This window comes from Rhinatrema bivittatum, chromosome 2 (assembly GCF_901001135.1).
Source record: "Rhinatrema bivittatum chromosome 2, aRhiBiv1.1, whole genome shotgun sequence".
In the NCBI taxonomy this organism is placed as follows: Eukaryota; Metazoa; Chordata; class Amphibia; order Gymnophiona; family Rhinatrematidae; genus Rhinatrema; species Rhinatrema bivittatum.
The window spans coordinates 233005049-233030475 of record NC_042616.1 but is presented as its reverse complement, the minus strand read 5'-3'; the positions used below and the strand labels follow the sequence as shown (position 1 = coordinate 233030475).

General features: G+C 41.6%; 1 protein-coding gene across 5 annotated transcripts in view; it reads right to left on the bottom strand.

Moving 5' to 3' along the window:
- Positions 1–25427, bottom strand: part of KAT2B (lysine acetyltransferase 2B) — a 328579-nt gene that overhangs the window by 17926 nt on the left and 285226 nt on the right. For 4 of the 5 annotated variants that reach the window (XM_029589280.1, XM_029589284.1, XM_029589283.1 and 1 more), the window contains exons 14-17: positions 19610–19724; positions 16169–16205; positions 13816–13879; positions 13632–13716 (exon numbers count right to left, since the gene is read on the bottom strand). In XM_029589280.1, coding sequence (XP_029445140.1) covers positions 13632–13716; positions 13816–13879; positions 16169–16205; positions 19610–19724 — 301 coding nt within the window. The remainder of the gene's footprint in view (positions 1–13631; positions 13717–13815; positions 13880–16168; positions 16206–19609; positions 19725–25427) is intronic. The other variant, XM_029589282.1, reaches the window with a different exon arrangement.

The window sequence follows — 25427 nt, the reverse complement described above, 5'->3', positions numbered from 1 at the left end:
CATGAGCAATGCCAGGTAATGTTCATTAATATGCTCTGTCTGTGAAGCCCTGTCTCTCATAGTCCCACACACAGAGACATGCAGGTATAAGCACACACAAGCATACACAGGCTCAAATGTGCATATGGACACAACACACACACAGACATGCACAGGCACTCACACTAGCAGATACAGACAAATATAGACCAGATTACTCAAACAAAGCCAGGCACTTTTCATTAGTAATAAAATAAACTAGTAACACCATATGACCTTTGGCACACAATCAACACATTCAAATCAGTTCAAATATAAATATAACAATAGCTTGAGAAGATACTATTAAATCAAGCTTAGACTTGGAAAACCAATACCAAAAGAAGGTGGTGGGTTTCATGAGGACTGACATCCTGCTGTACTCCGAAAATATCTGTTACAAATAAGCAACTCTGCTTTCTCAGAAGACAAGAAGGATGGCAGCCCTCACACGTGGGAAATCCCTAGGTACAGTCCAACCCAAATGAAAAATGGGAAACATCCAACTGGTGCCAACAAGCCATTTTTTGTATTTTCTGTCTTTTTATAGCAACAGTCTGGAACCAAAAATAACAGGCCTTAGGAGGGATGGAACTGGGTTCTGCACCTCAAAAAGACTTCTTAGGAGAGGCTGGCCAAATCTGTTGCATCAGGAATCCCTGTCCCAAGCCATAGTGATTCGAATATGTGGAAGAACTCATCACAGCCTTTCATATTACCTCCATGGAGGCTGATCTTAGGTGGGATATTGCTATGGCTTTTTCACTGACTGCCTTGTCTTATCCCACAAATTAAAGCTTGCCTGGGCATAACAGATAACAGATGCAATCTGCTAGCCAATTTGAAAGAGCACACGTAGCAATGGCAATTCCAGGTTTGTTGGGGTCAAAAGAAACAAAAAGCTGGGTAGACGTTCAAAGGGCTTCAGTCCACTCATGGAATATTTGGTTCACTATCCCCCCTGTCTGTGGACCATTTATAGAGTTCTAAGACCTACTTCAACCGGTCCACCAGGACATTACTCTTGCCTGCCAGATAAGTAGCTCTGAGGACCTTCCCCCTAAGAGATGGCCAGTCCCTCATTTGAACAGTCTTCTGACACAAGAGGCATGAGGCTGTTCCTCCCTGCTTGTTGATGTAAAACATCGCTTACCCAACTATCCATCTGGACAAGGATAATTCTATTGGCAAACTGATCTCTGAAAACCTTCAGAGTGTACAATACTGCCCTTAGCTCTAGGAAGTTTATCTGATGAAGATTTCCCTAAGTGGATCAAGGACTGGGTGCACAGCCCTGGTTGGATGTATCCATGATTAGAACAATATGCACTGGAGGATATTTGGAAGGGCAAACCCCTGGCCAGATTGTAATGAATCAGGACAAGGAGTCCTTTAGAGTTCCAGCTTATATTCTTAGGATATAACAGTTGGCTCAAAGTGCAGCTGCACACGTACTCACAAGTACTGGTGATAGGGAACATATAACACTTCTCCTCAAAGCATTGCATTGACTTCCCGTAGCAAGGAGAATTAAATATAAAGTATCTTGCTGATACTTAAAACAAAAGGTATGAGCTCTTTGACAGAAAGCATAAGGTAATGAATGCTTTTAGGATCAGGTTCTGTTAATAAGATGCATTGGTCGATTATGTTGATATGACATGTGCAATTTAATCTGTCTCGTTTCTCTTAATCTGTTTTTATGATAATATTATTTATATTTTAATTTTGTAAACAGCTTTGATTGTCCCAGAGTACATGGTGCATAAAATTAATTAAATAAACTATTGAATAATATTTCTACACCTTGGCTTTGTGCAGCTATGCACATATATAATCCTCCTCATACTTCAAAATCTACACAAAAAACCCCTCTCCTTGGTTTGCACATCTTACAGAGACCTGCAAGCATTTTCTGTGGCTGGCCATATTCTTTACCCGAGGACTCTTGTCTCATCATGTGACATGGACATTTAGGAAACTGCACAGGTGTTTAAGTCTGGAGCCTGACTCTTCCTTTTTCCCAGTCTTATTTTTTCCTCTCTTCTAAACCTTTCCTTTAATGCAGATTTTTGTTGTTGTAATGTCTAGTTAAGACTTATTGTCCTATTGTTTTTAGTGTTAACTGTGCGCCCTTTCGTGCTCTCCCCGTTTGCTTGTTGACTTAACAATTTCTCTTTTTAAACAGATATTGCTTCTTCATTACCACTTTACAACGCCAATGGAAAGCAGAATTCTGACTAGTTTATACAAGGGAAAATATTAACCAGTCTACCCATCTAACAGTAAGAACCTAAATAAACTCAGTAAAACAAAGTGTAAAGTCAAAACTTTACACTTTGACTTCTGTTGCAGCCATGGATAAGATATCATATAATAATCAGTTTCTCCTTACCTTCATGTTAATTAATATTCAAGCAATATCAAAGACGACTCCAATTACTGTTGACCTTATAGCAGACAAAAAAACCTGACTTTGTAGCCATTACAGAGACCTGGCTTAAACCTCATGATACTGTCATTATTAATCAATTTTCGAATATGTACACTGCCTTTTCAACATCTAGAACAAAACGAAAAGGTGAGGGTCTGCTATTAATAGTGAAAAATGAATTAAATATAAAATTAGTATCAACTAATATAGATGAACCCTATGAAGTTATTTTACTAGAATCCCCCGCTATTCAAATTTGCCTGACTTATTGCCCTCCGAAATTACTTAATCATAATATTTCTCTTTTGATAGAATTTTTAGCGACAACTGCGACTCCTGAAAAACCCTCCTTCATTTTAGGAGACTTTAATATTCATATGGTCAAAGAGCCCCTTGATCCTACATGTTTCGACCTATCTGAATCACTGTTAAGCCTAGGATATAGTCAGATTATAAAAGGTCCCACACATAAAGCAGACCATGCGTTGGATTTAGTTTTTACTAACACTGAGAAATTTGATACCTTTAAAAGTGACCAGATCCCAGTTCCGTGGTCAGACCATTACTTAATCTCCTGTAACTTTCAAAGAAAATTGACTTATGTCAAAAAACAACCTGAACAAACTATTAGATATCGACCCAAATATAACCCTGATGACTTAAAAACAGCTTTAGAGAAAAATATAGAGAACATCACCTTATCGAATTGTCAGACTGCAATTAATTCTTGGTTTGAGGTAACCGAAAATATAGCAGACCAAATTAACCCAATAAAAACAAGAGTTATCAAACATAAGAAAGTATCTCAACCTTGGTATAACACTAATATTAAAAAAGCGAAAGTCCAACTTAGGAAATTTGAAAAATTGTGGAGGAAAAATAAAAATCCACAGACGTTAGTGTCATAAAGGTCTCAATTAAATAAATATAAAAACTTGATTAATGAAACCAAGAAAAATGATTTTAAGCATAAAATACATTGTTTTAGTAACAATGTCCGAAATCTCTTTACTCTAGTAAAAAAATTTTACTCTGACCAACGTAGAAACTAACCCTATATCTGAGACTAAATGCAATGAAATTGCTCAATTCTTCAAAAACAAAGTTGAGAACCTGGTTAAAGCAATTCCGAATGCAAAACCTCAAGAAATAAAAATGATAAAGAAAGAAATATCTGACTGGCCATCGTTTGATGAAGTTTCCTCTATAGAAATAGAGACTATTATAAAAAAATTAAATCTAACGAGTCACCCATTAGATTCTATACCTTCGGTTGCCCTAAAACCTATTGCTCATATTATAGCTCCCATATTTGCAAAAATTGTTAACTTCTCTCTAGCTGAAGGATATTTGCCAGAAGTTCTGAAGTCAGCTATTTTAAACCCATTTTAAAAAAACCTACCCTAAATCCCGAAGTTTTAAGTAATTATAGGCCTATATCGAACCTTTCCTGTCTAGCAAAAATTATTGAAAAAATCTTCATAAACAATTAGTAGAACACTTAGAATTCAACAATATTTTATATCCAAACCAATTTGGCTTCCGGCAATATTTGACTACAGAAACACTTTTATTATCATTAACGGATACAGTCTAAAAAGGTTTTGATTCCGGACAAAAATATATCCTTGTTTTATTGGATCCGTCTACAGTATTTGATACGATAGATCAGCGATTCTCAACCGGTGTGTCGCAACACACTAGTGTGTCGCGTGCTCCCGGTCTCTCCCGCTGCTCTTTCTTCCCTGCTGCCGTTGCCGCTGGGCTATCAGAACGTTCAAGCCCAGCGGGAACGGCAGCGACGCTAGAAGTAGCTCTGGCACCCGTGGCTGACCTTTTTTTCTTCCCGCGCCCCCCCCCCCCCGTGACCCGGAACAGGAAGTGATACGCGGTGCACGGGAAGGAGAAAGAGCCGGCCCGTGCCGCGTGGAAAAGTAGCAGCGGCAGCAGCATCGGCCCCCGAGCAATTGAAGCAGCCGGAAAGGAGACAGCAGCATGAGCCTCCCGCGGCCGATGGGATTCTTCTTTCTTGGCCTGCGGGGGCTGGAGGAGGAGGCTGCTGCAGCTACCATTTGTGCTTGGGGGGGGGGAGGAGGAGGAGGAAGTGAATGAGAGAAAGAGAGAGAAGCAGCCAGCCAGCTTTGTGTGTAAGTGAGATAATGTATTTGATTGAGAGCATGTGTGTGAGTGAGAGAAACTGGTCAGAGAGCTGATGTGTGTGTATATGTGAGAGACAATGAAAGTGACTGCTCAAGGAGATGACATGATGTCATGAGATTCAGACATTGTGAGAGTGTGAGACAGTCAGGGATGTGACTGATGTGTGTGTGTGAGAGAGAGAGAAAAAGCATGGAAGTGAGAAATCTGGGTATGTGAGAAAGCATGGGAGTAAGAAGCCTGGTGTTGTGGGGGGGGGGGGGTGAAAAAGCATGGGAGTGAGAAGCCTGATTATGTGAGAGAGCATGGGAGAGGGAAGCCTGTGTGTGTGTGCATGCATGAGCGAAAGACTGGTTGGTAAGGTGACTGTGTGTGTGAGAGAAAGAGACTGGTGTGTGTGTCAATATGCGAGAAAGAATGTGATTCAGGGAATGAGAAGCCTGTGCACATGGAGAGCGAGCATGGAAATGAGAGAGAGACGTGTGTGTGTGTGTAACAGAGAGAAAGTGATTATGGGAATGAGAAGCCTGTGCATGTGAAGAGAGTGAGCATGGGAGTGAGAAGCCTGATTATGTGAGAGAGAGCATGGGAGAGGGAAGCCTGTGTGTGTGTGCATGCATGAGCGAGAGACTGGTTGGTAAGGTGACTGTGTGTGTGAGAGAAAGAGACTGGTGTGTGTGAATGTGAGAGAAAGAATGTGATTCAGGGAATGAGAAGCCTGTGCAGTGGAGAGCGAGCATGGAAATGAGAGAGAGACTGGTGTGTGTGTGTGTGTGTGTGTGTGTGTGTGTAACAGAGAGAAAGTGATTATGGGAATGAGAAGCCTGTGCATGTGAAGAGAGTGAGCATGGGAGTGAGAAACCTGGGTGTGTGTGAGACACAGCATGGGAGGGAGAAGCCTGTATATGTAAGACAGGACATGGAAATGGGAAGCCTGTGTGTGTGTGTATGCATGAGAGAGATCAGGTGACTGGTGTGTGTGTGTGTGAGAGAGAGAGAAAGAAAGTGATTATGGGAATGAGAAGCCTGTGCATGTGAAGAGTGAGCATGGGAGTGAGAAACCTGGTGTGTGTGAGACGCAGCATGGGAGTGAGAAGCCTGTATATCTGAAAGAGAACATGGGAGTGGGAAGCCTGTGTGTGTGTGTATGCATGAGAGAGATCAGGTGACTGGTGTGTGTTTGTGTGTGTCTGTGAGAGAAAGAAAGTGATTATGGGAATGAGAAGCCTGTGCATGTGGAGAGAACAAGCATGGGAGTGAGAGACAGGTGAGAGTGTGTGTGTGTGTGAGACAGAGAAAGTGATTATGAGAGTGATAAGCCCGTATATGTAAGTAGAACACAGGAGTGGGAAGCCTGTGTGTGTGTGTATGGCATGAGAGAAACTGTTCAGGAAGGTGACTGGTGTGTGTGTCAAAGACTGTTTGGGAGATGATTGGTGTGTGAGAGACAGAAACTGGTCATGGGGGCATGACTAGTATGGTGTGTGTGTGAGAGACATGGGACTAAGGAAGAGGACCATGAGTATAGAGCTTAGCCTCTACTGCTGCTTCTGCTATGTGCTATGGCCTGCATGGAAGAGGAGTAGGAGAGCTGCTGGAGGGGGTAAGTAAAGGTGGCTTTTTAAGTTTATTTTTCTTGATTGACTGCCATTTTAATTATTTAATATTATGTGATGTGTCTGCTTTTTTTAAAAATATTTTATTGGTGTTTGGAGAATTTTTAATAGTTTTTATGAGTTTTTAATTGTTGGATGTTATTCTGTTCATAGCTGTTTTGAAACATTTATTCTGCTTATTAGTATAGTTTTACAATTATTTCTGTGTGGGGATCTATAGCTGCTTGCTAGTTCTGTTTTCCTAATAAGAGGTGTATTGGTTTTTAGGGCCTGATTTAATATTTGTAGTGTTGCCTTTTCATAGATAGGGTTGCTCCTGTTTGAGTGTATTCCATAATATAGGTGTAACTGTGTGCAGATTAGTTTATGTGCATTACTACAAATCCTGGGAGTATGGTAGGTCGGTTCTGTGTCTGTTACCGAGATGAGATATTTTACTAGCATGTAAGCGTTTGTATCAGTCTTATTTGTTGTGTTTTCTCAAGAGGACATGCATTGGTGGTAAACTGCTGTCTTTTCATAAGTAGGGCTATTGAGCCTGGAAGTAGAAGGAGTCTGAGTTGCTGTTACTGAGATGACACCAGAACCAGAATATCTTTTTTGTAGGGTGAGTTGTATGGGGAATGTCATAAATCTGCTTTACATCCATAATTGTGGGTCAGGGGGGTTCCCGTGGATGCAAACTGTACATTTACATCTAGCCCCATGACGATCATGGGTCAGTGTGTCACGCATGTGAGAACCATCTGTCAGGTGTGTCCCGACAGAAAAAAGGTTGAGAACCACTGCGATAGATCATAATATTTTAATATTAAGATTAAAAGAGATTGGTCTTATAAATAAGACCCTTGATTGGATAGCGTCTTTTTTACAGCAAAGATCCTTTCAAGTAAAAATAGGAAATAATTGCTCCGATAAAATTCAACTTCAAACTGGTGTTCCACAAGGGTCCGCTTTATCGGCTACCCTGTTTAATATTTATCTTCTTCCAGTGTGTCATCTCTTAGCAGGTTTAGGCCTAAATTTTTATATCTATGCCGACAACATTCAGCTTCTTATACCTATTGTTGGCACTATTGAACAAACATTTAAATTAATAAACGTCTATCTCGGAGCCAACAACCAATTACTATGTCATATGAAATTAGCCCTAAATATGGAAAAAACGGAAATGATTCTTCTTGACAGAAAATCAAAAGATAACTCCACTAGTACGAACAATACCCTTTTATTACCCAATAATATTAAACTAGTGCTGTCTGAATCAGTCAAAGATCTAGGAATTAATATTGACTGCCAACTAAATTTTAAAAAACATATCTCTCTTAAATTACGAGAAGGATATTATAAATTGTTGGTGCTGCGAAAGTTGAAACCACTCTTAGATGTTAATGATTTCCGATTGGTGTTACAAGCTTTGATCTTTTCACCTTTGGACTATTGTAATTCTCTCCTCTTAGGCCTTCCACAATCTACTTTTTGCCCCTTACAGGTGCTTCAGAACTCTGCAGCAAGAGTATTAACAAATTGTAAGAAATGTGAACATATTACCCCTGTTTTAATGAATCTGCATTGGCAGCCAATAACACAAATAATACAGTATAAAGCATCTTGTATATTACACAAAGCAATTTATGGACAAAAAACAGACTGGTTGAACTTCCTAATCCGTTTACATGTCCCACAGAGATCCTTAAGATCGGCAAACAAAGGATTGCTTCAAATTCCATCTGTGAACTCTGCCCATCTTATATTAATCCGAGAGAGATCCATTTCAATTGCTGGTCCATGTATTTGGAACACTATGCCTGTTGAATTGCGTTTAGAATCAGAGTTTAAAGCTTTTAAAAAAGCTCTAAAAACATGGCTCTTCGAACAGGCTTATGTTAATTATCTTGAAAAAAAGGACTAATTCATATAGAGAAGCATTATTTTATATTTTGTTTTATGTTGATTAATAATTTTATTAACAATTTTATTTTTATTACATTTTAATGTACTTTTCTAGACAATTTTGTACTTGATTTTATGATTTTGTAACATGTAAACCGTTGTGATGTACATTATAAACGACTGTATACAAGAATCTTTAAATAAATTAAATAAAATAAATGTTGTTGTGGCTCCCCATTTTCAACAGCAAGAGGCTGGATGACATGGATGCTATCTTGAAGCAAAAGAATCTCATATCAAAGTCGCTTGATTCCACTAAATTATGAGGTTCCATTGGCTCTTCTCATGCAAAAATGTGGCAAGGCAGTGACGTGGACTGTTGATGCTATGAGGCTCAACAACCACAACATGTCCCATGCCTGCTGATTCATCTTTATCTTCTCTGTCGTGGATTTCAATATGATAATCCTCTCTTGTGGGAGGAAGGCTCTTGCCCCAGGCTCTTGCCCCAGCATTGCTCCTATAAATTGCAGTTAAGATGATTTGCTCAAGTGGGACTTGGAATAGTTGATAACAAACCTTAGTAGCTCCAACACTGGGATGGTTTTGCTCACTGGTTCTGCAGCATTGTCTTGACATGCTCTTGATCAATCAATTCTCCAGGTAGAGAAAAACATGCATTCCTAATTTGCATAGTTGCGTCGCCATCAATGCAGGACATTTTGCAAAAACGCATGGTACTGATGCCAGGCCAAATACATGATATTAAAGGTGGTGGCTTCCTACTACAAATCTGAGATATTATCTGTGACCTAGAAATATCTCTATATGGATATAAGTAGGGACCTTCATTTTCAGTTTAAACCAATTTTTACCTGTAAATTTTGTGTGTCTTGAACAGTTGCGGAAGCAGCATTTCCAAACTTCCCTGAAGCCAGTGCTGTTAGAAAAGCCTGCTGTATTCAAGTCTCTCCCAACTTCCCTCCCCCTCTCCTAAGCAGTGAAAATATACCTTAGACCTCCTCCTAATGGCAGCCATACTCTCCTACAAGAGCCAAGAGGAGCCTTGTAGGCCCAGTTCTGCTGACCTCATTCTGTGTGCTTGGAAAATCACTGCTTAGGTGAAGGTTTTTCCTGGCACACAGAGATGAGGTCATGTAGAACTGAAGCTGCACAATTCATTTAGGAGATCATGACTGCAACTGGAAGAAGGAACCACCGGTTTAGTTCTGGGAAAGAGCTGAAACTGAAGCATTGGCCAGAGTATGGCTTCACAATCACCCACCCAAAGCACAGATGAGCAGGAGCTCCCCACCAAAAGAAGTTTCTAGCAGGATCTCTGCCTCTTTAGTTCAGTGCAAACACAGAAGTGCAGGGTAGGGCTGCACTGCAGAGCACAGGAACAAGAGCATGTTACTGAAAATGGAGGGAGCAGGAGCCTGGAGTCACCACAGCCAGTAAGAATGAATAATGTTTTGGTGGGGGGGGGGGGGGGGGGTTTGTGAAAGGCAAAAGAAAGGGGGGATTCTTGGGAAGAGGGGAGGAGACAATGAAAGAGTGTAAGGAGAGTGGGAGAGGGAAATGCTGGGGAAAAGGGTTAAAGGGATCAGGATCACATGAAGAACCACTTGAGGGGAGGATTTAAAGGCGGGTTTGGAGAGAATGGGACGGTGGGGGTTTTCTGTCCACCAAAATTAATTCTGATATTCTCCCAGAAAAATGATGAAACTTTTTTTCCACTGATTTTTTTCTTGTTTTTGTTCTTGTCAAAACAAACCCTGATAAATTCTCAGGAAAAATTAAAAAAATAAAAATCTAAACACGAAGTTCCCTAGGTATAAGTATCCTTTAGATGCCCAGGGAAACCATCTTGAACTTCAGGATTAGACAGAGTTCTCCTGTTTTGGTTTTTTTTTTGGATCATGAAGTCCTTGGAGTAAAATCCTTGCCCTCCTTGGAACAGGTTCAACCACATTGGCCCCTAAGAGGGAGGAGAGCTCCTTCTGAAGCAAATCTGGATGCTGACACTCCGACCAAGTGGGTTCTGGTAGATTTGGTGGTATATCCAAAAGGCATAATCTGTATCTCTTTTGAATTTTGCTGAGGACCCAACTGTTTGAAGTTACTCTGAGCTAAGTTTACATAAAATCTCAGCCCTACCTTGACAGGAAGATCCTCTGGCATGGATACTAGTATTTTGGCAATACTCTCTATTATCCAGTCAAACTCCACTCCAGGTTTTGACTGGTGTGCCCAGGTTTGGGGCCCTCTGCTGCTGGGGGTGAGTATGATGGTCCTGCTGTTGATGGGTTCAAGGTGACGAAGAAAAGCATCTCCTCAGTTGATAGAATTGTCTCCTTGGTGCCCCACTTGGATACCTCCTGGCTGAGAAGGGTGGATCTGGAGTGGTAGTAGAGAGGGGGCCTGAAGCATTGCATAGTGGTCTATCTGAGCAACTGACCTTATCTTTGAAGAGTTTCTCCTGATTGCAAGGCACATCAGTGAATATTTTCTGTATACCTGTTGGAGGTTTGAGACATACAGTCAGGCAATCCTGTGGGGACCAATACCTACCGTGGAGACTCTCAATGCCATTTCAAAAGCAAATGACAATTGGACCATGTGTTTTCCATACTCCATACTCTTGTCTTAGCTTTTGGGTACTTGCCAGGTTCTTATGGCCTGGATTGGCCACTGTTGGAAACAGGATGCTGGGCTTGATGGACCCTTGGTCTGACCCAGTATGGCATTTTCTTATGTTCTTACCAGTGACTCAGTCATCACGCTATTTCTAAGGAAGCTGTTCCACTGACTCATGCTCTTCAGGATGTCCCCCACATATGCTGACTCATTAAGGATGTAAAGAGGTCCAGGGTATATGAATCCTTTCCTGGGGTCACCAAGAAATGGATTCTATACCTCTTGGCCATCTTGAGTGTGATTTCAGTCACTACCAACTGGTAAAACAGCTGCTGTTTCTTGAATACCAGAGCCTTCTGCACAGATAATTGTTGCATTTATCTGCTTAGTTACAGAAGCCACAGAGAGAGGACTCACCCTGAAAGATTTCAGGTATGGGGACTGCTATGATATCTTTAGGGAGCTCCACAAACTGGAAATATCCAACATCATATTTCTGGACTCTTCCTCCTTTTGTGATATAAAAGAAATGGTTTTTGCTATCCTCTTACTGAAATTGACGATGGAGAGATCTTCAGAGGAAGACCTTCTCCTCTCCTGGGCGAAAAAAGGGGATAGAGAGGAAACCTGTTGTTCCCTCCTGGTCTCACAAGTCCTTCAGATCCTTAGTTATACCCTGAAGAATACTATCTGAACTGGTATACTGGGAGTGTGGCACTGGATCTTGCCTGGTCTGTAGTCAAGGTCTCAGAGAGGAGAGCATTTGTCTGTTGGGGCTATACCCTGATGAACTCCTCTGCCTTGGTAAAGTTTCCTTCCCAATGAACTGTAGATAATAATCAGAGTAGCAGTATCTGATGTAGATTCCCTTCCAGGGATTGGCATTGGTGTCATTCTGTCAGGTGGCAGCAGGTATTTCAGTTGCGGTTGGATGTTGGTCTGCATGGATACCTATACTGGTGCACCGATGCTCTGTTTATTTATGATCTGATTACTCCTCAAAAACTGCATATGTCAGTATGACTTGTGAAGCAGAAGGGGCGGCCATGTCTTCTTGGGAATACCAGAGATGCATCGGTGGCTGACACCTGGACCCTCTGAGACGGACAAAATTCCCAAGATTGCGAGGAGGATGAACTCTTCTTACCATGAGAACACTTATGGGGATTCAAAGCTGTGTCCATGTCACCCCACCCCCACTCCTGGACTTCATGGTAGGCCACCAGGCAAAGGACACATCTAAAATGGGGTCTGTGATAGACATGACTGTTTTTACATATGGGACACTTATCAAAGCCGCTGATCTTCCTATCTGCTAAGGACACTGGACACAAAATTAACACAGCAAAATGAAATGGCTTGATCCTTGAAGAAAATGCAACCAATGCTGCCTCAAAGCACCAATACCGGTGCACCACTCAGGCAATGAAAAATAAATAAAACTTAAGAAACAGAAACATCTATTTAGGAAGACTAAAGGAGAAGATAAAAAAGTGTGGATGATAGACTTTTGCTTTTTCAGGAAGCAATTTCTTCCATACTAACAGGAGAGACAAAGATCTGGGACTGGCAGGTTCTGTGGAAAAGATGAGATTGAATGGGTGCCTACATGGCAGTATGGCATGCTACATATGCACAATGGGGCCTGTTCAAACTTTCTAGAAACTCTGAAATCAAATTTCTGTGCCAAGCTCCATTTGATGATGTCACTCATATATGAGGGCTGCCATCCTGCTTGGCCTCAGAGAATTAAACAAAATAATGCTCTTTATTAAAGGAGCCTGCGTATGTTCCCAATTCAAAGTGACTTATTCCTCAGTTGAGTTTATTCACCTAGCAGTATAATGCGTTTTATCCAAACTTGGACTGTGATGTAGCTCACCCTGAAGATATTTCCAGCTGCTGCTCAGCGCATTTTTTTTGGGTGCCTGGAATGACAGCAAGCAGTGATGTCAGCATGCCTGTTACTTCCCAAATGGAGAATGGATTAAGCTAACATCACTGTTATGTTGCTGTTGCTCAAAATGGATGCTCCCAGCAGCAATAATAGCTCCCAGGAGCAATAATAGCTCACAAGCTGCTTACAACGCAAACTTAACTAACCAGCCAGTCAGGCACTCTTGTGAGTTGACAATAAGCCACTTTGATTTCTGAACATGAAATGCAGAGTACTGCAAGCAACAATAGTGCTGTCATCTAGCATCTAGTTTGTCATTAGAGAATACATAAAGATAGAGAGGAGATTAGAGAAGAGGACACTATTAAACAATTTTATTTAGTTTTTTCAAAGTTTTAATGCAGATAATATATATTCACTGAATTATTTTTTTCTTTCCAATAACCTCCCATCTAGCTTGAACCCTCTTTCTGTAATCTGTTTTTCCCCGTTATGTTTAAAACTCCAAACTTAGCCTCTCATCACTTTTGCATATTCTCCCCCTCTGTAACCTGTCTTGCTTTCGCGACTGGTTCATCTGCTGTAGGTACTCTGGTTACTAAAGGATATTCTACTCCTGGCTTTGTTTCAAGCCTTTACTTGTGAATTACATTAAGATGCAAAACCCTCAAAAGTTGAAATCATTTGTTGTTCAGTACAACAGCTATTAACTGAACTTCATCAGGCTACAGTATGATACTATTACTTATCAGGATAACAAAACGACCTACAGGATACAATAATCCTTTTGGTTTTGTGGTCACTTCTTGGGGAAAACATTTTTCCATTGCAATTCTCAAGTCCAGTTAATATTTGTATAATACATGCGAGGGTATATATATAAGTACTCAGACATATTATAGGTACGTTTTCTCTCACTCATCGCCATCTATAAGAAATATTTATAGGTATACTTAGAAAATGTTAATTGCATTACCCATAGGAAACCTTATAACTTCATAATATCCAGGAGCGTCTGTTCTCTTCACAGGTTCCATGAAGGGCCAAGCGCTTTGATGGCTCTTTGGTAAAGAAAAAACGTAAGGTATCTAATATGGAAATTCCATATTGGAAATCATTTTCAAAGTACAAAAATGAAATTAACTAAAACCAATACCCACCTTCACCTGCTGCAGGATGCTTTTTAATGTGCTGTACAGTTGATCTGGATCTTTGGGTTCTTTACTTGAAAGAAAATATTGACAAAGGGGGATTAATTTCTATTCTCCTATGCAGTGCGGCAGACATTCCTCTGCAGTATGGTGGTTGTTTGGCTACCGACTGATGAAAACTAGTGGACAATGTTTTGTTCTGTTTTTTTGTTTTGTTATCACTAAGCTGCTGGATTCTTGCCATGCTTTACAAAGAATTCATATTTCATTTATAAGAATGCTTGGAGGGCATTTTTTGGGCCATGAGACAATCAGTAGGGCCATAAAGTGTTGGTACATTTGTCAGCATATTTCACTAAGAGTTTGACTGGGATGAAACTTTTCTTGCAGACATTGAGACAGCTTCTGATGTATGCCTAGATGAATGGGAAAAATAACAAGTGCACACATCTGTACACACTCTAATCCCATCACTCTTATTTCTCAGCTATGCATTTGTCATGATTACCCCTTGACAATATTCTGGCTATCTATCTGAGGATGGGGAAAACCATTAAGATACTAAGCTTGTCAGAGGTATTAAGACAGACTATTGCAAGTTATTATAAGTGGATGAAGTTCTTCTGTGCACAAAACAAGAGTGGGATTGGGGGGGAGGGGGAGGGGTGATCATATCTGATGATCTTAAGGTGGCCAAACAGGTAGGCCAAGGTGACAGCAAAAGCAAGAAAGATGCTTGGATGCACAGGGAAAGGAACAGCCAGAAAGAAAAAGGTGATATTGCTTCTTTATAAATCTCTGGTCAGACTCTGCACAATTTTGAGACCACACCTTCAAAAGGAAAGAAGTCAAATATAAGAGTAGGTTCAGAGAGCAACTACTAAAATGGCCAATCATAAAGCATATGGTGACAGACTTAAAGATCTAAATATATATACCTTGGAGGAAAGGACAAATATGATACAGGGACTTAAATGCCCAGGAGCTAGACCTCTTTCAACAGAAAGGAGGCTCTGGGACAAGGGGTCATGGGATGAGGGTGAAAGAGCATAGAATCAGGAGTAATCTAAGGAAAAATTCTTTAAAGAAAGATGGACGATGCATGGAGCAGCCTCCCTGTGGAAGTGGTGGAGACAAGAATAGTATCAGAATTCAAGAAAACATGAAACAAGCACAAAGGATTTCAGAGTGTGAAGAAGGTCTATAAAGCAGAGCAGATGGAAATGGGCAGACTGGATGTGCCATACGGTCTTCATCTACCGTTATGTTCTATATTTCTATGTTATGTTTCTATAAATACAAGCAAGGATTATGTGAGAAATGGTTAGACTGTTCAATTTTAGGAAGCAATAAACTGGGGAGTTTGTGAAGGCTTTGGAATAAACCTTGCTTGTTAGATGTTAAGACGATTTTGCTTATTGCTTCCTAAAATTGAACAGTCAAACCATTTCTCACATACTCCTCCCTTTGTGTTTTGACTTTGGTGTGTGTTTTTTATTCCACATTCCCTGTGGCATGTTTCTATAAATGGAATATTTTGATGTTCTCTTCAGAAGGGAGAATTACAGACTTGCTGTGTCATCGAGGGACAGCCCAGTTCATCTGCTGCTGAACGGCAGGAAAGGAAAGCTAGCCAGTTGGCCCTCAGTAATGCTGAGAACCTTGGTTTACAACAGCTTAGTTTTAAAGGACTGGGAGAAGAGGGGCCATTGCCTTACAACCACTGACCAGAATTTTGAATGCCCATGAGCTTACCTAATAGAATTCAACAGAGTCTATTGGGAAGAACTAAAGCGTGGTAAAGCCAATGGAAGCCAAAAAGGCAAATCTCTCATTCTTTGCTCAAAAGATATTTGGTTCTGAAAAGAATGTTGTTTGCCTATCTAATTGGAATCTGCATCTGTGGAGGTGCTAGTTTGGTATGTAGTGCTGCTCATTGTAATGGTAACTCCATTTATATTGTATTATATATTTGCCTTTACTTTAATTGCATATATATATGCTATATTTAGCCTGTGGGCTGCTTTCATTGATTGCCTGCATTTTCTAGAAAAAAAATCCAGAAGAACTTCTGGTCACAGTTATTTCCAATTTGGGGGAAGATAGCACGGAAAAATACAATTCTTTTATCTCCTTATTCATCTAATACTTGTTGCAAAAAAAAAAAAAATGTTTTGAGCACAAATAATCATTACTTGATTATAAGCAAAGGTAAAGATTTAGAATTTTTATCTTATAAATCTCTAGTTTCAAATTTCTGGAAAATGCACTAGTGTAGTTAAAGTGCATGTATTATGTGCAAAATTGCTTTGAAAGAGTTACAAAAACCCAACTCAAACGGTATCATCCTAACAAGTCTTACCCTTTCTCTTTTATGCTTGGTTTCCAGCCTGTCTCTCCTGTAGACCAATAAAATCAAACATTAAATAAGAGCTGCTGTACCTCCAAAGAATGCTGCAAGAGCAAACACTGTCACACAAAAGCGGCACCACTGGACTTTTTTTTTTTTTTTTTTTACAAGCTTCTCTCCAGTCCCAGGGAGCTGGTCAGTAGTCCTGTCGCCCCGGTATAGCACCATTCGCCATTCTCCTTATTCACACATAACAGGGAAAGGTTTGAATCCCATGCACAGCCTGAGGCTTAGTGGAAGACGATCAAAGCAGTCATCAGCCTATATCAGGGACGCTGCAGTTTGCTACATCCAGATCAAGGACTATGGAACCGCTTCCAGTCTATGCAGTGTCGTCTGCGATCCAAGCCTTGTCAGGGTGCATGCGAGCCAACACTGCTAGCAGGACACAGAATGAAATCTAATCTCTCGCCCAGAGCCTCAGCCACAATTCCTCAAATCATCCAACCTGAAAGGTTATTTCAGCATTTGTACCTGAGCTCGACACTCCCCCAGTGCAGTTGACATTTCTTTCTAAAAACAATACTTTTGAGCTCCTTTGTGACTTGCAGTTCATACTTGCTCAACTTAGTGGCTAGTGTTTTAGACTTTCTTTCAGAAGCTGACATTTGTTAAGACACAGGGAGGGTAATTTTCAAAGGCATTTCTGCTGGTAAAACAGTGTTTTACGCACAGAAATAACCAGTTATAAAATTGCCCACCTGATATGCGGGTAAACTTACATGCATATGTCCTGTACATGCGTAATTTTACCTGGACTGAACAGAGGCATTCTCAAGGGTGAAGCTGGGGAGGGGTTTGTACTTATGCATATACTTTTGCATTTTCAATCTGCATACAAGTTAGTAGGCATTACTATGTGCAGGGGTAATTTTCAAAGGAAAAGCACCACAAGTACTTCCCCTTTGAAAATTAGAGTAACTTATGCACGTATTAGACATAAAATTTATGCAGGCTGTTACAAAATTACTCTATGACTATGAACTCCTCGAAGACTCATCTAACACTCCTATAGGCTTGTAGATCTTTAAGATGGTCCTTCAATGATAAAAGCAAATTACATGCAGGGCCTTTGGTTTTCTGCAGCAGTGTACTTTTGCGGCAAGGGTTAGGAAAGTCAGTGGCGATCTTATGGGACATTTACAATAAGATTGCATATATTTTACATTACTTAAATCCACAATGAATCCATTTTTATTCAAAATTTTTCAATGATTAAACATTTTCCTTTCAAAAACAAAAGAGATGTCTAAATTATGTTCTGTGCGCCTAGGTGATTCTTTTGTTCTTTTATTCTCTCTTGCTTCTTTTTTCTTTAACCTTTCATATAGTTTTCTTTTGATCTTCCTTTTTTTTCTCTCCTTTATCACTTCTAATCATAACTTATCGCTGCCCTTTATTCTCTGGCCTCCTTCCCTCAATCTTCTGTCTTTGCCACGTCTCTCTTATTGTTTTTGCCCATGCTGTCCAGTCTTTTCTCCCCTTTATGTCTAGCTGTATCCTAATCAGTTTTTTCTGCCCTTCATTCCCTCCCCTATGCTCTACTCCTCACTAACTCCAACTTCTCTGTCCTTTTCTCCTTTCTCCCTTCCAGTTTTCCAGCCTCCTCTCTTTCCCACTGCCCCAAGTCTCTCTTCTTTCTTCCTTGTAGAATTCCAATCTTCCCAGGTATCTCCATTCCCCCTTCCTTCCAACATCCTAACTTTGTTGCATGCAATGCTTCTCTTCCTCCACTGCACATGTGCCAACTGTGCCAGCATTGAATAGCTTGGAAAGAGAAGAAAATGGTGTGCAAACAGGCAGTTGCATTGCAGAAGGAGGGGGGGAGGGGCAGTAGGATATGTAGCAAGCAGAGGCAGCAATGACTGAGTGGTGGCTGCAGAACAGAAAGCTGTGGGCTGGGCAGTAACAGAAGCAGTGGTAGAGGCATTGCTTAGTCTTGCTAGGCATAGCAGTAAGGAGGGGAACAGCAGGCCAGAAAGCAGCAGATGGCACAATGGGAGGAAGGGGTACGGAGGGGAGCAGTGGCCAGGTGGGGGGCAGCTGAGGGATCATTACCACAACGATAGCAGGCTAGACAGAAGGTTAGCTGGGCAGCAGATCTGGGTTTTTCACAATCCCACAGTAAAAGACTGTTGCTGCTGCAGAGAAAGCATGGGAAACTGGGAGCCCTTATTTACAATACATTTTCCACATGAAATTCTTTTTGAATGTGTGGCACCCAGTTCCACTGAACTCTTGAATATATGTTGTGTAACATCCAAATCTATTAGTTCTAAAGAACCTTAAAAAGATACAGGCAACATATTCATCATCTCTGTCAGGTATATAGGACTTTGTAAGAAAAGATCAAGAAGTGCCATTTCCAATTGTTTTCAGTTTATTCTTCCATAATGTGTTTGTGTATTTATTTATAACACAACTGTATTAAATTGCACACAATTGGACCCAAATTGAAAAAAAACAAGTTATTTTATGCCCTATAACAAAAACAGAAAGAAACTTTATAATTAAATACTTCATTTTCCCTGAAGCCTCAGTAATGCCACTGGTGTTCTAAAATGGAGTCCACTATAGACCATGTTAGTAGCAATTTTTTTTTAAAGTATGGTTTCATTTGAGCTCATGAAATACAGCAACAAAATAATTACATTTCAAAAATAGTATTTTTTAGGGCTCAGCGTGAATTATTGTAGCTAGCACATACCTTCTATATAGAGAGGAGGTACGAGCCTGAAAAAAAGCAAAATCAGCCAATCTGATGAGCTTCCTCCCTCCTATGCATTAAACATGTACTGGCCATGACTGCCTGAATCAGGTCATCAAAGGCTACAAGTTTTGGAGTCATTGCTTTTTAATTGTATTTGTGAAGAAGGCTAAGCGAGCATGTCATTTTGCAGACCAGTTGAGTGCGTCAGGCTGCTAAAAGCAAATTTCTGACATTATAGTCCATCAGATTTTAGAGAGTCAGCCAATAAAATCTAAAAGCTGCACCCTGAAGAGGATTTTCAGAACTAAGGGGGCAAGCCCAATTACGCCTGAAATCAAAAACACTTTCTGCCCTAATTAACCTGTAAGCCTGTCAAACAAAGTCCCCTCCTGGTCACCTCTCAGCACACAAGACCATACAGAAGTGCGACACGCTGACATTTTTGCTGTTGTCAACATTTTTGGATTTCATCCAATTTTTTTTTTTCACCAAACTCAGGGATAAAAATCACTGCTGCATTATTCTTCCTCTTCAGAATTGATATGTGACAGAGAACAGTAAATCAGACCTCCTAAGGTAGTAACTTCAAACTGTTTCCATCCCGGGTGCATTACTCTGATTTCAGGTCTATCAGTGTACTGCCATGCTGTTAATGACACAGTGTGAGGGAGGTTGGTACATACTAATGCCAGGAATGCTTTCTATAGGAATCTGCCGTACTCCTTCCTTGAAACAGGCAAGTCCAGGGTACACCTTGCGAATCTGTGCTTGTTTTCTTTCTATCAGCTTTTTAATGATCTGTAATGACACATCAGAAAGAAAAAGCATTCAGCTGTTAAACTGGCCAGATCAAAGGCTACGTGGCCTCCTACACATAGAAGGCCACTCTTTCTTGTGGTCACACCACGGACGAGATCAGGATTTTGGCAAGGTACATGGCCCCAGAGCATATAAAGGTAGGGAGGGCAATTTTATAAAACCACACGTTACTTTATGCATTTCAAACTGCATTAACTTACACCGATTTTCAAAGCAAACTTGTGTGCATGAGCTGGCTTTGAAAATTATCCAAAAGCATACACAAATTCACCCATCTGAAGTCACACCTGCTCTTTGCGGGGCTTCACTTGAGTGGGTTCATTTAGGCACACACATTTTAAAATGAAAAGTATGTGCATAAATGCCAACCCTGCCCCTCCTTCCCCAATCCCAGAGCACCTCTTTTACACAAATGGGCAAATTCTGGGAGCACAAATCCCTGGCAAATGGACAACCAGCCATTCACACTTAAATCTGGGTTTTAAGCACAGAAATAGCTTTGAAAAATTACTCCCAGGATGCTCAACATTCAAAAGCTAATATGTGAGATAGGTTGAAATCCGTGTTAGGTGAAAAAGCTCTCTTTTTTAAACCAAAATATAGAACTTATATACAAATGAAGGGCAATTGGCCACCCTAAGGCCTGGATTCATCATTCTTCGCAGAATGATTAATACTGCGAAAACGGGGGGCAGGCCTGCGAAAGCCCGCAGCCTTCGCACCACGGCGGTGTGCTGGCTGCCAACTTTCGCACCGAATAGCACCACCGTGAAAGGTGGTGCTATTCGGGTGCTACTGCCAACGATAACGTTACTAACATTATCGCGGCAGCGAAGACACCGCTGACTCCGCCCCGACTCCTCCCCTCCCCCTAATTTGCATCATATCACATGCGAAAAGGCCCCTTTCGCATGCGATATGGCCTTATTGCATGCATTAGGGCCCTGACATACGCGATTAAGCTTTAGAAAATAACCCCCTAAGTGGGCACTAACTGACCTCTTACACAAGCAATCATTTCATTTATAGGAGTGGAAAATTAACCTTGCAAATTACTGGGTACTATGTACCCATGCATCCGGACGAGCCTATGCAGGTAAGAGGTCTTGTATTATAGCTCCATTTTCATGTTAGTTCAAAACTATGTAAAGAATGCTGGGTGGTACAAACCGTTTACTGTTAAAGAAAGTCTTTTTAAACAGCTTGAAATCCCAGCTTCTGTAGGGAATTGTCAACCACCACTAAGCAACTACATAAAGGAAAACTGGTTCTTACCTGCTAATTTTCATTCTTGGAATACCACAGATCAGTCCAGACTCCTGGGTTTTGCCTCGCTGCCAGCAGATGGAGACAAAGACATTTTTACTGACACTGCACATAACCTAATGTGCCACCTGCAGTCCCTCAGTATTGACCTGTACCCAAGCCAAGATAATAACTACTAAACCAACACCAGGAAACATGAATTCAAAACTTCTAAAACAAGCAGGAGGAAGGTGAATTCACAATATGGAAATTCATTACAAGAAACCAAAGGGAAACAGCCTTGAATACCCCAACAACTCTACATTACATACCAATCATCATCAGTATGAGCGGACTCTCCCCCCAGTGGGTGGGTCTCTGGACTGATCTGTGGTATTCCAGGAATGAAAACCAATTTTCCTTTCCTGTTCATAACCCAGATCAGTCCAGACTCCTGAGAGGTACCTAAGCTGTGAGAATCTCGCTCATAGAACACTCTCACCAAAACACATGGAATTTGGAGTCCAGACATCCAACCGATAAATTCTGGTGAAAGTGTGTAACGAAGAAGCCGCCCTGAAAATCTCTTGCAGGGACATCTGTTGCAACACTGCCCAAGAGGTCACCTGAGAACGAGTCGAATGAACCCTCAACTCTTGAGGCACAGACAGACCCTTACAAATTGCTTCCTTCAGCCAACATGCAATTGCAGCTTTTGATGCCTCACACCCCTTCTTTGGCCCTCTCCATAGTACAAAGAAGTGATCCGTTTTCCTGAAATCATTAGTAACCTTAAGACACCTCAATAATGCTCGCCTGACATCTGAGACTCATAGTTTTTTTGCGTGAGGTGCGGACAAAACCAAATCCGGAAAGGACGGAAGGTCCACAGACTAAGATGAAACACCAAAACCACCTTTGGCAAAAAGGAAGGCACTGTGCGCAATTACATCTGACTCTAAAATCTGCAGAAAGGGGTCTCAACCCAATAAAGTTTGAAGTTCCAAGATTCTCCTGGCTGAACAAATAGCCACCAGAAAAATCACCTTCAGAGTTAAGTCCTTTATAGTTGCCCTCCTCAGTGGTTCAAATGGAACCTCACACATTCTTCTAAGAACCAGATTAAGGTTCCAAGAAGGGCAAATCTTTCTCACTGGAATACACAAATTCTTCACTCCTTGAAGAAAAAGCACCACATCCGGATGTGCGGTAGAGGATATCCCTGCACCTTACCCCAAAGACAGCCCAAGGCCGCTACCTGCATCCTCAGAGAGTTATAGGCCAGATGCTTGGCCAAACCCTCCTGAAGAAAAACCAAAATATGCAACACTGTAGTCAAAAGAGGCTGTACTCAGGTACTGGTACAGCAGCACTCGAAGACCCTTCAAATCCTCATACATGCCAAGGATGTGGAAGGTCATCTGGCCTGCAATAATGTGGTAATAAGTTTCGTAATACCTCCTCCATCTCATCTGTCTCCTCTCAAAAGCCAAGCTGCAAGACAGAAGTGAGCAGCTTGATCTGAAAATACTGGGCCCTGGCAGAGAAGATGCTGCAGATGGCAGAACCTCAGCGGCCCGTCTATGACCATGTTGATCAGATCTGCAAACCATGGACAACGCAGCCACTCCGGAGCCACAAGAATCATGTTGTGCGGATGCTTCTCCATCTGCCAGTTCACTTTGCCCAACAATGGCCAAGGAAGACAGACATAAAAAAGAATGCCCCGAGGCCATGGAAGAATTAGAACATCGATGCCTTATGCCCCGTATTCTCTCTGGTGGCTGTAAAAACGAGATGTCTTGGGGTTCTGACTGGTCACCATTTGTACATATGAGGATACCCCATTTCATGTGAATGAAACGCATCACCATTTCCAACAGCTCCCACTCCCCGGGGTTCAGTTTCCTCCGCTTGAGAAAATCCGCCTGAACATTATCTACCCCGACGATGTGAGACAACACCAGCTGCTCCAAGTGTTGTTCCACCCAGAGAATCAACTCCTGGGTCTCCTGAGCTGCTGCCTGACTCTTGGTTCCGCCCTGATGGTAGGCCACTGTCATCACATTGTCTGATAGAACCCGCATTGGAAGGTCGCGTAACCGTGGTAGAAAGGCAAGGCAAGTAATGCGAAGCGTGCCACTCTCATCTCTAAATGATTGATAGACCATGAGGCTTCCTGTTTGGATCAGTCTTGAGCTGACTGATCCTGATACACCACCCTCCATCCAGAGAGGCTGGGATCTGTGGTGACTATCACCCAATTCGTAACCTTCAATTCCACACCACGCTCAACACTGGTACGAATAAGCCACCAGGAAAGACTGTCCCTACCTTCCCCCTCGAATGGAAGGGGGAAGATAAAATTCCTCCGAAAATGGATTTCACTGGGAGAGAAGAGCCCGCATATGCGCAAATGCCCAAGGCACCAGTTACAATGCTGATGCCATAGATCCCAGAACCTGCAAATAGTCCCAGACTCTGGGCATTGAACACTCCAAAAGTGACAAATCTGATACTGTAACTTCAGCAACCTCTCCTCCATGAGAAACATTCTTCCTTTCCGTTTGTCAAATTGAACCGCTATATATTCCAGGGTTTGAGAGGGAACAAGATGGCTCGCTGCCAGATTTTCTACCCAGCCAAGAGATCTTAATTGTAGCAGTACCTGCTGCACCGATGACAGAGGTCTTCTGACTTCACTCAAAAGAGCCAGTCATCCAGATAGGGATGCACTAACACATCTTTGCGCCTTAGAGCCACCGCCACCACCACCATTACGTTGGTGAATGCGTGAGGCATCGTTGCCAATCCGAAAAGAAGGGCCCGAAACTGAAAATGTTCCCCTAGAATCATGAATCTCAGAAACTGCTGATGGACTGGTTTAGCTAAGCGCTAAACCCAGACACCCGTGGGACAAGTTTAGGCTTGAATGCAGTACTGCACAACCCCGAAGAGTCTTCCCTGCCTGAAATGCAAGAACACAAGCTGGCACGAGATAGGCAAAACTGCGACTCCCCACAAGCATGGCAAGTCTTACCACGTGCCATCACCATGTGGCTGGAAGCCATGCAGTGCCACATACACTGCCTCACTGAACTTCAGGAAGGTAGCCAGTGAGTAGCTCTGCCCCTCCGATCGTCTTCTTCAGTGAACAGAACACCACAAATATCACACCAACAGTGAGGCAGCAATACGCCACTCTTCACTTTTCTTTTCTTCTTTTTTTTTTTAACCAATCTTTAATAACGCCACAGCAATCAAACAGAAATTAAAAGGAAATACTTCCCTGTATAGCTAGGATGAAGAAATGCAGGGCGACCAAAATGAAGAAGGGAATGGAACAGCTTAGCTCCCCTATGAGGAAAGACTAAAGAGGTTAGGGATGTTCAGCTTGGAAAAGAGATGGCTGAGGGGGGATATGATAGAGATGTTTAAAATCATGAGAGGTCTAAGACGGGTAAATGTGAATCGGATATTTACTCTTACAGATAATAGAAGGACTAGGGGGCACTCCATGAAGTTAGCATGTAGCACATTTAAAACTAATCGTAGAAAATTATTTTTCACTTAACACACAATTAAACTCTGGAATTTGTTGCCAGAGGATGTGGTTAGTGCAGTTAGTGTAGATGGGTTTAAAAAAGGTTTGGATAAGTTCTTGGAGGAGAAGTCCATTACCTGCTATTAATCAAGTTGACTTAGAAAATAGCCACTGCTATTACTGGCATCAGTAGCATGGGATATACTTAGTTTTTGGTTACTTGCAAGGTACTTGTAGCCTGGACTGGCCACTGTTGGAAACAGGATGCTGGCCTTGATGGACCCTTGGTCTGACCCAGTATGGCAATTTCTTATGTTCTTAACTGCGGAATTCAACGCTGCTTTATGGGGATAAAGGGGATCCATCAGATTTATACCCTCACAGAATGCAGGACAGAGTTAACAGGAAGGGTCACCAACCCCCTGCTCGTCCACCTCAAAACCATGGGGGATGGCCCCCCTAGGACCTAGCAACTCCCTGGGAGGATGTGGAAAAAGGAATCTCTCGTCTTCTTTTTGTCTCTTTTTTTATTTTTTTTCTATACTCCTGACTACAGATTTTACATCACTACTATCTGCTGGAGAGAGAGAAATACTGACAGACTGGCAGTGTCAGAACAACTTTTTCCATCTCCATCTGCTGGCAGGGAGGCAAAACCCAGGAGTCCGGACTGATCTGCGGTATGAACAGGAACAAAAGTTCTGTAAATCACATCACCGTGCCAAGTATATAATATGCAGCAATAACAGACTATTAGAATTTATCATCTTGCTTCAAAAGAAACAGTACACATTAATGCTGTCTACCCCAAAAGATTCACTCATCTCTGAAGCAATACAAGCTTCCTCTTTTGTAATCTTCCTATACATCCTGGGCTTTGCTCTGTCAACTTG